General features: G+C 32.2%; 1 protein-coding gene across 1 annotated transcript; it reads right to left on the bottom strand.

Annotated features, from left to right (window-relative positions):
- Positions 1–1,469: 1,469 nt before the first annotated feature.
- LOC102601999 (E3 ubiquitin-protein ligase TRAF7) lies at positions 1,470–3,281 on the bottom strand. Its single transcript, XM_006341731.2, has one exon. The coding sequence runs from the start codon at positions 3,014–3,016 to the stop codon at positions 1,706–1,708; it is 1,311 nt and encodes a 436-aa protein (XP_006341793.1). The 5' UTR covers positions 3,017–3,281; the 3' UTR covers positions 1,470–1,705.
- Positions 3,282–14,097: the final 10,816 nt, after the last annotated feature.

Raw genomic sequence — 14,097 nt, 5'->3', positions numbered from 1 at the left:
GAAATTTTGCTATTTATATATATACATAAGTAATATATTTTCTATCCATTCACCAAATGACATATAAATAATTTGTTTCTTATTCAGATACCTAAAAATCCGTCAAGGCAACAAGATCTTTAATCGAAGACCCATGGCGGTGTAATGAAAGATTCTGAAGGCAAATGGGTAGTAGCAATAAAATTCCTTAATTTGATAATGGAATTTGAAATCGGTAGACATTTGTGTGTGAATTAAGTAAAACCTTATTCCTAATTAACAACGCATTGTCGGCAAAACAATTCTGATTTTTGACTTCTTAAAGGTGACAATAGAATTATTTGTCTATATATACATAGTACATCTGACAAATTCAGGAATCTAAAAAAAGAATTAATATTTAATTAATCCTAATTAGTACTCGTATTCGATAATTACAAAGTTTAAAGTAAAAGACAAAGGCTAAAGATGATTACTAAAAGAGAGTTTGAAAAGGCCAGCCAATTAATTTGTGGTTTATGAAATGTTAATTTGTCTTTATCTTCTTGATTTCTAGTTTCAAAGGTACAATGACAATTAATTAGGATTATTAAAACGAAGGTAATCACTCATCTTCACGTGATTACTCACATGATTAAGCGTTGACCTTATCTCGATTACTGCAACATAATTCATCACCTTTTAACATGGACTTTATCAATTAATTATCCAAATTCTTGTTCCTTTTCTTACCATTTTTTAATTCCAAATTCACCTACTTTATTAGAGCCACCCTAGCTCTAACGTTGAAACAAGTTTAGTTTTACTCACTTATATCAAGTCACCTATAAAATTAAACTATTACAACATTTTTTTATATATAAATGTCCATTAAAGGTTACATGTTAAAATATATTGAAAGTCATGTAAAAATACCTTACACTATAGTATAAGTATGTGTTAAATCCAAGTTAATAAAAGACTAATTCTTAGGACTCGTTTGATAGCTATAAGAATAATACTGAATAAAATATAGTAATAATGGTGAGATTAATAATGTTGAGATTATTTTTTATCGATCGTTTGATTTGTCGTATTAAATGAATAGGGTGTACCAGCTAGCATACTAATAAATAATAATACTAAAAAAGATGTATCAAATTATGAATAACATCTCGTATTGTTAATATTATGATTCACCATGTATAAGAATAGTACTGAATATGATGTGTAACTAATATAGATTGAAAATGCCAGCAAACGAACAATTAAATAATATCAAAGCTAATACATTATTATATATGCATTATTTTCTCTAATATCCCTATAAAACACTACCTACATAACTCACTACATAGATTTAACAAATACAGGATAATATGCATGGCTTCTCATCTCACGATAAAAAATAATTTAGACGACAAAAATAATTAACATTCAAAAGCAAAATTAAAGTATCATCCTATATAAACATTGATATCAAAATTGATAACACGTAGATGATTAATTAAAGTGGTCAAACATTGGATAAATTAGGAAAATACAACACTATTTGACTATATACAAACACTTCACGATTTAAAAGACCTTGAACATTTGCCCTAGTAAATTTCTTGACCATTTCTAAGAAGTCAAGTTGGAAAAAATGCATAAAATAACAGCACCAAATTCCAAAAAGAAATTCAAACAATTATAAAAATAAAATCTATTTTCTAAAATTCTAAATTAAAAAATAAAAATACAAATATCACGATATGAGAGGACTTCCACTTGAACTAGAAACCACAATTTGCCACACTTTAATTTCTCCGTCAAAGCTTCCACTAAACAACTTAACACCACCATTAGCTCCACCGCTTTCAGCCGCCACTGCCGGCGCCGCCACCAATGACCTCACTGGTGTGCGATGTCCATCAAGTACCGTTAAACAACAGAACTGTCCCTGATTCCCACGTGTCCAAATCCTCACCGTTCGATCCGCCGATCCACTAAACAACAAATCAGAAACGTTGATCAAACACAGTATCGCCTTCGTATGACCTCTCAATGCACCAGTAACCACCATGTAATTCGCACTGTCTTCTCTTTCCCACACCAAAATCGACCGGTCACAGGCGCCGGAAAATAACACAGACTCATCGGAGCTTAACGCCAATGCATTCACCGCCGATTTATGCTTCTCCAAAGTCGCAATTAACCCGATTTTACCTTTCTTCTCTGCATACGGTTTCCCCCAAACTCGAATCCGTTTATCAGCCGAACCTGTAAAAATTGTTCCGTCCTTCCCTACTACAACAGCGTTAATCGCATCATCATGAGCTTTAATCGATTCAATACACCGTAATTTCGAACCTCCCCAAATTTTCAAACACCGATCCCACGAAACAGAGCACATCAAATTCTCATTCACAGCTAACCCAGAAACAGCATCATGATGTTCGATCCACATTTTTTTCTTGTGTCTTCTCACATTTGTATAACTACTCGGAAACACAAATCGGCGTAATCGGTCCTCAAGCGTCGGGAGAGTTGCGATTAGGTTATGCTGCTTCATGGGTGTTAATTTCCATACCCGGATTTTACAATCCTGATGGGCAGTGAAGATTTTACCGTCGAGGAAAGTAACAGATTTTGCAAAACCAGAAGATGGGTCTTTGTTGTTGAAAGTATCGATAAGTGTGAAATTTGTGAGTTCGAAAACGTTGATTTCATTTGAGGAAGCTGCATATAACAGATTGTTATGCATAGCAAGGAAAGTGACATGAGCATTTCTGGGATTCAGAGAATTTAAGCAACGAGCGGAGATAGCGAGGTTTAAAGTTCCAGGAGAGAGATTTTGGAGAGAAGGAACAGAAGGTAAAGTTAAAAGGGAGAGATTGCTTTGTAAACTGCTGAGAGAATTTGTTTCTTGAGAAAATAATGATGGTGAAGTAGTACTACTGGGTAAATCGGAGAAGTTACTTGCATCATCGGGAAACAACCCTTTTGGTGGTGGAACAGGGTGGTCGATGGCGGTGTTGACGGAGGAGGAAGATGAAATCCATGATCGGAATTTCATGTTGCCGGCGGGATATACAAAAGAATATGTGTTTTTACGTGTTGTGTGGGTTTTTTTTGTGTTTTTGAAAAGAGGGAAGGAATATATAAAGAGTCTTGACTTGGACGTAAGGGGAGCTGTGGCTGAGTTGTCTTTTTTTTCTTTTTTCCTTTTTCTTTTTTGGCAAGTTGCCCATGCTACCCCACATTCTTGTTCAAAAAATAATAATCATGATTTAAAATTTTAACAAGTTGCAAATTGTAAATTTTATTAATAAGTTGAATTTATTGTTAATCTATTCTAATTTTTAGTTCATGAATTGAACATGGTAATCATAGACATTTTAAAAAAAAACTTTTTTCAAGAAGTTGCTCATATGTTTATAACATTATGTCAACTCCACATAATTATTATTTTTTCATTTATAATTACGCAACAATGTAGTTTAGTTTCATTTTTGCTCGAATTGGCAAAGCCAACCTAAAGATATTCTTAATGTGTTGTGAATTCAGTGTCCTAAAAGACGGCACATAATGCGAGACATTAATATTTTTAATGTATTGTGAATTCAGTGTTTCTAAAAGACAGGTGTGTAAGATGAGATAAGTAATAGCACGGGGTAAGGCGTAAGCCTCAAGGTATGGAGCGTTAGTCGTGTTTAAGACGGATAATCAGACGCTTAAGAGATAAGTCTTACATAACTAAGTCCTACATGTGTGCCTCAAGGTGTTTCGCCAGTGGCCTATCCCAAAACGGCATTTTATAATACTTGTTGTGATACTATTCATTTTGGATCAAATAGTACAATCTTTCAAAACCACTTCATATCATTAAGTGTATTTAGAAATTTATCGTATATTTCTCATATTATTTGAATATTTATAACCATCAAAGCATCTTGATTCGAATATACTTATAGCCACCAAACAACAAAACCTAGATAGTTCTTCTTATGTGTACGTCTTTAACTATGGGTAAAGACAATAAACCAGTCTATTACACGCGTATCATCACTCCCAAGCTTGTTCTTTAGCTCTTCACATGATCCGAGCTTCTATCCATTGTCTTCATATTCATCATGACGAACAATCGGTCTAATACTAGTTTGTTTAAGGCTAATTTCAACACTAATCATCTACAAGGCTGTCGTTAATTAAGAAAATAACCAATCTTTGTAATATATTCAAAATTTGTAATTATCATCATTTTAGCAAATATATATCTTGTGTGTTTTGCCTCCTTAGTATTTTCTTTAAAGTGATTACATTTTAAATACTTTGTAAATGTTGATTAATTTTGAACAACCCTAAGAATAAGTAGATGATGTCATTTCTAGGTTTGTTTCATAAGCCATTCAAAAGATGGGTTTGATAATGTCGTAGACATTGAAATTTTGTGGCACTCTACAAGATGTGTTTAATTTGAGTTGAAACTCTACAAAAAGTATTCGATTTCAGCTTGGAAGCTACTCTAACCGTAAACCTTAGTTTATACATGTATAAAAAGTATTATATTTTCTTAAAGAGGCATCTCGAATAACATGGAAATGTATCGGAGGGAAAATATAGTTAGAAGAGTTAACAAGGGTAGAATGTTGCATTGATATAATAAATATGTAAAAATAAATACAGTGGGCGTACAAGGGGGAAAACCTCATGGTTTTTGTTTGATATTATACGCGTACGGACAAGCTGTATTAATTGACAATGACATATATATATAACATAAAATAATATATATATATATATTGAACGCTAAATAGAAGATATAAATATAATAAATATAAAAAGAGAAAGTTTAAGTTAGTGCAAGTGGTCAATTGGTCGAAGCTGCTTAGAATTGAACGTCAACAGCTTACACGAAGATTCAAACCATTCTTCCTTTGTTATACTTCCAACTGTGGAATATTTTGTCCATAGGGAACCAAAAAGGAAAAGAAGAAAAGAACATCTATTTGTTTGATGACTATTCCAATTTCCAATCATCTTTATAATAACAGATTTTAAATACATGTAATAGAATTATGCAAATTGATATAAGTTAAGTATCTCTATATATAGAGAAAATTGTATATAAAATACTCCCTCTGTCCCTAATTGCTTGTCCACTTTTCCTTTTATAGTTGTCCCTAATTACTTGTCCATTTTTGATAAAATCAAGAAATGACAATTTTTTTCCTATATACCCTCAATTAAATGACTAATTACTTTTGAAAAAATGTAGAACTTTTTTCATCCACTTCATAATTTAATAGGGGTAAAATGGTAAACTCACTATGTCATTAATTGATTTCTTAATAGGTGTGTCAATTCAAAAGTGGACAAGTAATTAGGGACAGAGGGAGTAGCAAACTATTAATTTAAATTGAATGTTATAACTACAGTACTTTCATTTAATTCTAATCCGTAGCAAACAGTTTGCCACTTGGCTCTCTCCCCATAAATCTCGCTCGCCACTCTCCCTCGCCTCTCTCACTTTATGCAAACACAAATGTATAAATTGTGTTTGTGTTTGTATAATGCGAGAGAAAACTGTATATACACATACAAATACATATTTCTTCGTCCTATACACTTAAAATTATACAATATAAATATTCCCCTGCCGAGTTCTCTTTTGCCTTTCTCTCCTTTTCGCTTTATACAAACAGAGATTATACAAAATATAATGTATCATTTATGTTTGTATAAAGCGAGAGAGATTTGTATACAAATCTATCTGTATACAAAAATACAATTAGATGGACATATACAGATTTATATTTAAATACATATAATATATACACATATACATATACGATTGAAAATCACAACAAAAAAACATATACTTATACAACTTCCAAATGTATACAAAAATATAGTTACATATCCATATACAAATTTTTATGTATAAGTATACCGGAATATACAAATGCAGATTTTTATGTATAAGTATAACGAAATATACAGATTAATAGCCATCGCAAACATAAAATTTGCTATAGAGAGCAATTACGCAAATTATAGCTATAGCATACAAATCTGATTTTTATGTTTACTAAACCTAAAATTTACTCATATATACAATATACTTATTTGATTGCATGTGTGTAGAATTTTTTGTTATTGTTAAATTTGACGCATTGGGTTGTTTTCTATAAACTGAGCTAAAATAAGTCCAAACAATTTGTCCGGACCCAAAAAAAGACAAGCCCAATACAAATAAAGCAACAAAAAAGGAAAGGAAAAACTATCTAACTAGATATACATCCATATCATATTTACTAATTCTCTCGATAGTTTGAGATAATTACACATTGTCTTACTAATTAATAATTTCATACCAGATTTCAAGTCATATACACCTAGGTATATGTGTTTTACTACCAGACACACTAAAATAGGGAGAGAGGCGAGCAAGAGAGAAGAGTGGAGTGCGAGATGAGAGAGAGGTGAGCGAGAGAGTCACGATTTAAATTTTTAACAAGTTGCAAATTGTATATTTTATTAATAAGTTGAATTTATTGTTAATCTATTCTAATTTTTAGTTCATGAATTGAACATGGTAATCATAGACATTTAAAAAAAACTTTTTTCAAGAAGTTGCTCATATGTTTATAACATTATGTCAACTCCACATAATTATTATTTTTTCATTTATAATTACGCAACAATGTAGTTTAGTTTCATTTTTGCTCGAATTGGCAAAGCCAACCTAAAGATATTCTTAATGGGTTGTGAATTCAGTGTCCTAAAAGACGGCACATAATGCGAGACATTAATAATTTTAATGTGTTGTGAATTCAGTGTTTCTAAAAGACAGGTGCGTAAGACGAGATAAGTAATAGCACGGGATAAAGCGTAAGCCTCAAGGTATGGAGCGTTAGTTGTGTTTAAGACGGACAATCAGACGCTTAAGGGATAAGTCTTACATAACTAAGTCCCACATGTGTGCTTCAAGGTGTTTTACCAGTGCCCTATCCCAAAATGGCCTTTTATAATACTACTTGTTGTGATACTATTATTCATTTTGGATCAAGTAGTAAAAATTTTCAAAACTATTTCATATCATTATCATCAAGTGTATTTAGAAATTTATTGTATATTTCTCATATTATTTGAATATTTATAACCATCAAAGCATCTCGATTCGAATATACTTATGGTCACCAAACAACAAAACCTAGATAATTATTCTTATGTGTACGTCTTCAAACTACGAGTAACGACAATAAAGCAGTCTATTCCACGCGCATCATCACTCCCAAGCTTGTTCTTTAGCTCTTCACATGATCCGAGCTTCTATCCATTGTCTTCATATTCATCGTGACGAACAATCGGTCTAATACTAGTTTGTTTAAGGCTAATTTCAACACTAATCATCTACAAGGTTGTCGTTAATTATGAAAATAACCAACCTTTGTAATATATTCAAAATTTGTAATTATCATCATTTTAGCAAATATATATCTTGTGTGTTTTGCCTCCTTCGTATTTTCTTTAAAGTGATTACATTTTAAATACTTTGTAAACGTTGATTAATTTTGAACAACCCTAAGAATAAGTAGATGATGTCATTTCTAGGTTTGTTTCAAAAGCCATCCAAAAGATGGGTTTGATAATGTCGTAGACATTGAAATTTTGTGGCACTCTACAAAATGTGTTTAATTTGAGTTGAAACTCTACAAAAAGTATTCGATTTCAGCTTGGAAGCTACTCTAACCGTAAGCCCTAGTTTATGCCTGTATAAAAAGTATTATATTTCCTTAAAGAGGCATCTCGAATAACATGGAAATGGATCGAAGGGAAAATACAATTAGAAGAGTTAACAAGGGTAGAATGCTACATTTTCACGATATAATAAACAACAAAGGGTCAAATATACCCCTGTACTATAGGAAATAGTTTAAATATACCTCTAGTTATACTTTCTGGTTAAATATACTCCTCCTGTTATACTTTCGGGCTAAATATACCCTTATGACTAACAGAGGACACATGGACAACTAAAATACCCACCCCACCCCAATAATTTAATCCGGCCCAATTATAACATTGACCCACCCACATCCTCTTATCAATGAACTCCAGGAAAGGATGGCTACAGAGCAACCTTTTGTCGAATTCCAGCTTGTAGGCTGATACAAATTAGTTTTTCGAAGAATGTAAATCCAGATATCTAAATGAAAAAGTGATCCCAACTTATCATGCATTGTCCTTCTCCACATATTTTTGAATTTCATTCATTTTCCAGCTAAGCATGCAAACCCACGCACAAATTCACATATAAGAGTAACACAGTAGTATCTTGAGATCCAAAGGATAAAATAGGATATGAAAAAGGAAAGTGACCAGTGCAGTAACATATTTGAGGGAATTTGGTTTTAACCTAAGAGATTTCTGGTTGATCTATCATTTTATTTCTTCTTGCTCAAGATCGTCATCGGTAGTAGCTGTGAGGAGATAAAATATAAATTGGGTGGGTCAATGTTATAATTAGGTCGGGTTAAATTATTAGGGTGGGGCGGATTATATTCGAATTTGATTTATTTTAAATTGAATATTTCATTTAATCTTAGCTGTCCATGTGTCCTCTGTTAGTCATAAAGGTATATTTAACCCGAAAGTATAATGGAAGGGATATATTTAGCCCAAAAATATACCTAGAAGTATATTTAAACTATTTCTTATAGAACAGGGATATATTTGACCATTTATAAATACAGTGGGCGTACAAGGGGGAAAACCTCATGGTTTTTGTTTGATATTATACGCGTACTGACAAGCTGTATTAATTGACAATGACATAAATATAAAATATATAAAATAATATATTGAACGCTAAATAGAAGATATACAATATAATAATTATAAAAAGAGAAAGTTTAAGTTAGTGCAAGTGGACAATTGGTCGAAGCTGCTTAGAATTGAACGTCAACAGCTTACATGAAGATTCAAACCATTCTTCCTTTGTTATACTTTCAACTGTGGAATATTTGGTGGAACCAAAAAGGAAAAGAACATCTATTTGTTTGATCGCTATTCCAATTTCCAATCATCTTTATAAGAACAGATTTTAAATACATGTAACTATAATTATGCAAATTGATATAAGTTAAGTATCTCTATTTATAGAGAAAATTGTATAAAATAGCAAACTATTAATTTAAATTAAATGTTATAACCATAATTTCATTTAATTTTAATCCATAGCAAACAGTTTTCCACTCGGCTCTCTCCCCATAAATCTCGCTCGCTTCTCTCACTTTATGCAAACACAAATGTATAAATTTTGTTTGTGTTTGTATAATGCGAGAGAAACTGTATATACACATACAAATACATATCTCTTCATCCTATACACTTAAAATTATACAATATAAATCTTCCCCTGCCCAGTTTTTTTTTGCCTTTCTCTCCTTCTCGCTTTATACAAACAGAGATTATACAAAATATAATATATAATTTGTGTTTGTATAAAGTGAGAGAGATTTGTATACAAATCTATATGTATACAAAAATACAGTTAGATATACATATACAAATTTATATTTAAATACATATAATACACCAATACATATACGATTGAAAATCACAACAAAAAAACATATACTTATACAACTTACAAATGTATACAAAAATACAGTTACATATCCATATACAAATTTTTATGTATAAATATACCTAAATATACAAATGCAGATTTTTATGTATAAGTATACCAAAATATACAGATTAATAGCCATAACAAACATAAAATTTTCTATGGAACCCAATTATGCAAACTATAGCTATAACATATAAATATGATTGTTATGTTTGCTAAACCTAAAATTTACTTTTTTTTTTTTTTCATTTTCCTATGTATAAATATACCTAAATATACAAATGCAGATTTTTATGTATAAGTATACCAAAATATACAGATTAATAGCCATAACAAACATAAAATTTGTTATGGAGCGCAATTACACAAACTATAGCTATAGCATACAAATATGATTTTTATGTTTGCTAAACCTAAAATTTACTCATATATATAATATACTTATTTGATTGCATTTGTGTAGAATTTTTGGTTATTGTTAAATTTGACTCATTGGGTTGTTTTCTATAAACTGAGCTAAAATAAGTTCAAACAATTTGTCCGGACCCAAAAAAAGACAAGCCCAATACAATAAAGCAACAAAAAGGAAAGGAAAAACTATCAAACTAAATATACATCCATATCATATTTACTAATTCTCTCGATAGTTTGAGATAATTACACATTATCTTACTAATTAATAATTTCATACCAGATTTCAAGTCATATACACCTAAGTATATGTGTTTTACTACCATACACACTAAAATAGGGAGAGAGGCGAGCAAGAGAGGAGAGTGGAGTGTGAGATGAGAGGGAGGTGAGCGAGATAGTCAGATACATGCGAATTCATTTGGATATAGTGTATATAGGACAAGTTACACCTAATTTTGACCCCATGTATTTGCACGCATTTGGAGATACATGTATCCCATGTTCAAATTATAGTAAGATTCGTAATATTACAAACTAGTGTGAATCTAAGTAATTAGCTCCTAAACTAGTGGAATTTTTGTAAGTTACCCAAAAGAAAAAGCAAGGACTCTAGGAATTCAATTATTCATGTCGATGTAGTTTTGACATCCCAAATCTTCGGCAGATTGTTTAACTGTAACGACCTATTCTGTCGTTACTGAAAATATTTATCGTAAAGGTCTATGAATCTTATTCGTCATAGGGTTAGGATCAATTCCTTGGTATGTGAGTGCATTAGTTATGAATAAGGTCGTACAATGTCCCTATCACAAAGTTAGTTGAAAGTACTCTTACTGATTTAGTTTTGAGATTTATTTTAAACTAAGGTAACTTAAAACGATCATATATCTCAATCTAAAATGAATTAGGTGGCATATAACCTATCAAATTAATGTTCTATGAATCTTTTTTCCAACACCACCAAGTTTGCGTCATTTCGAGTTCGAAGTAAGAAGTTATGACTGGTTTACTAGAGACTGACCGTATTGAAAAGCTGAGGTAGCCATAGCGAGGATCAGGGCGCTCTAGCAAGCCGCTATAGCAGGCTCAGGGTTGTATGAAATTAAAAGCTATTTTCAGCCCTAAAACATTATTTTTCTCCCAAACTCATCCAAGGTCATGCTAGGGCAAGGTTGGGGTGATTTCTTCTTCAGTTTTTCATTGATTTTCTCCTTCAAGGTATGTCCTTCCATCAATCTAACACTCGTTTAATTTTTAGTCCTTAGAAAATATATTTATGGCCCTAGGGAATGGTTTGAATTCATTCTAAGGTGGGAAAATCCGTATTTATGAGGATTTTAGGGTGGAAGAACTTGGACTAATATTAAGAATGTTTATTCTTGATTTATTTACCATAATTCACTAGTATAACCATGAAATTTATAGTTCTAGTTGAATTATTGGTGGGAAAGCCATGGAATGAGTGAAAAATTATGAGGTTGGCCTAGGATTTGAGATTTGTATATAATCTTGAAATATTAGGCCATTTGTAAATGATTTTATATTGTATTATTATTTTACACCAAGAACAAGCTAAAGTTTCACAAAAAGAGTCAAACTTTGCGATCAGACTTCTGCAGTAGTTGCTTGGCGCCCAAATACACTAAGTTTTCCTAATTGTGTAGTTAGACTTATTTTCTATTGCATGGTTTTTTTGTAGATTGACGAGAGGTTTCATGCCTAGGCCTTTAGGGCACGGAGTCTGGATGGTTAAATATTTATTGCTGCTAGGGCGAGAAAATATATTGACTAGGGCGTAGTTCTCTAGTTCTTGATTGTTAATCTTGAGTTTTCTTATTGGGGTGATTGGTGTTAATTGTAAGATTATGTGTTTATAAAATTGTTGGGTTAAAGACATTTCTGAAACCTGTGATAATCAAGGGGAACTAAATAAATGGAAAGAGTATCGATTCATGCAACTAGAGAGATATTTCCCAAAGAATAAATGTGTGCTCACAATGAGGTCCGGTATTTTGGGATATTGACATATAGGTCTATATATGTAGGTGATGGTTGTATGTTTTCGGTTTATGTATGTATGCATGTTTACTACTTTGTAGTATCATTTTTGCAATGCATGGTAGGGAGACATACAGAATGATATCATGTAGGTAATCTCATGCAATGAACTTGTAATTGTGACTTGTGGTGTTCAAGTGGTATTGCTAATTATGTTTGTAATAGTGCATGGTTACTTGTGATTACTGACTGGCTCGGGTATCACGCCAATACAAAAATACTAACGGTTGACTCAAATACCACGCCTGATATGAATATTAACGATTGGATCGGTTACATCGCTGGTACACTAACAACTTGGGTTTGAATTTCGTTAGAGGACCACATATGTGTGTGATTCCATGAGAGGGCTCGATATTTACATTATGATCATATGAGACTTGTAGTTATGCATTGTTTGATCCAAGTGCTGATGTTTCATGATATTGTGACTGAAGTCTATGTATTTGTGATTGTTGTTACATGTGGTTGACATGTGGTTATGGTATTTCAGTTTGTGTATATAAATCCAAGGTGAGGGCTAGGAGTCCAGGTTATGTGTTACTTGTGATGGTTGAGATATATTAAGGGTTTATTGACAACAGAATCCTTAGGGGCTATTATGCATAATTATTTTAACTATTGAGTTTAGTTTATGGGGACTCAATACTCTAGTTGTTTCTAAATTGTGTTCTATTTATCATGATGTTATTGATTTATTGAAATGGTGATAATTAAGTTAGACATATGACCAAAGGTCTGGTGTATGATTAAGTGTTAAGATTGGTTATGGTTGTCTAGTGTTTTTAGGACTTATATGATAATGGAGAAGTCAAGAAGGCTGAGTTGATCTAAGACGTCATTTTCATGTATTGTTCCAAAAAGGACCAGGATAGTAGATTGATTAATAAAATGAAGGGTAGTCTTGTATTCAGGAATCTTAAGGTGGGAGAAGAGTTAGGCTATGATTTGACATTAGTGGCGGCCTTGCATTCAGGAATCTCTATATGATAACTGGGTTAGGTTATTATATGATATTAAAGTGACATCACAGATAGACTTGAGAAGCCTTAGGGTGACATAGGCTTGGGAAAGCTTAGGGTGACATCACAAATAGATTTGGGAAGCCTTAGGGTGACATCACAGGTAGACTTGGGAAGCCTTAGGGTGACATAAAAGGCAGGCTTATGAAGCATCAGAGTTGGCAACAGAATCAGGTAGGAGGCTGGGATCAAAGTGTACTAGTTTATGGTATTAGACCTGGATGGTGAAAGTTCATGGATAGAGACTCGTAGTGGTTTAATTTTCATATTACATGTTCCCTTTTGAATGTCTACCTTATATTATGTGGTAAGTTCGGGTCAACTGATGATGCCAATTAGTACGTGTTGTTTGTACTAATACTGCCCTTACTATGCCACTTGGCATATTTTGGTTGCAGGAATTCAGTTGATGTTTCATAAGTGAACGCGATGATAATCTCTGACAACTTCTACTCTTCTTAATTTCCTTATGGTGGGAGTTTTGTTTTATTTCTTTTACAAAATTTACTCTTAGTAGCTCTTTCACCTGTTTAGACTAGTTTCTTGGGGGTGTTAGTATGTTTCCTTGTAAAGTAGCTTGAAGGGTTTTAAGCAATTAAAGATGTTTTCCTATTTATATAGGATGTTAGATGATGTTGTATTTATTTTCTGCACGACCCAAATTAAGTTTGGGGTTGAGGGTTGTCCTATCTAGGTGTTAGAATAGGTGCATATACGAACCGTTGGGCTTAGGGGTTATTAGCTCTTGATTAGTAAGTTATTACGCACGATTTCAAGGGTGACTACTTCTAAGCAAACCTCCTTTATCATTGACTACTGAGCAGTCATTTAGAGGCCTTAGCTGGTGATCCATGTTTTACTCGAAAATATAAATAAAAGAAAAAATGACTTAGTTTTCGAAAAATCGATCAAACTTATGATTTAAGAGAAATCGAATTTCCAAAAGGACAGAGTCGCCACTTAATTTTATTTTTTTAAAGTAAAAACAAGAAAAAAACTTAAGGTTTTCAAAAGATTTGAACA

Source organism: Solanum tuberosum, unplaced genomic scaffold, assembly GCF_000226075.1.
Source record: "Solanum tuberosum cultivar DM 1-3 516 R44 unplaced genomic scaffold, SolTub_3.0 scf00027, whole genome shotgun sequence".
NCBI lineage: Eukaryota > Viridiplantae > Streptophyta > Magnoliopsida > Solanales > Solanaceae > Solanum > Solanum tuberosum.
This window is presented reverse-complemented; position numbering and strand designations above follow the sequence as displayed.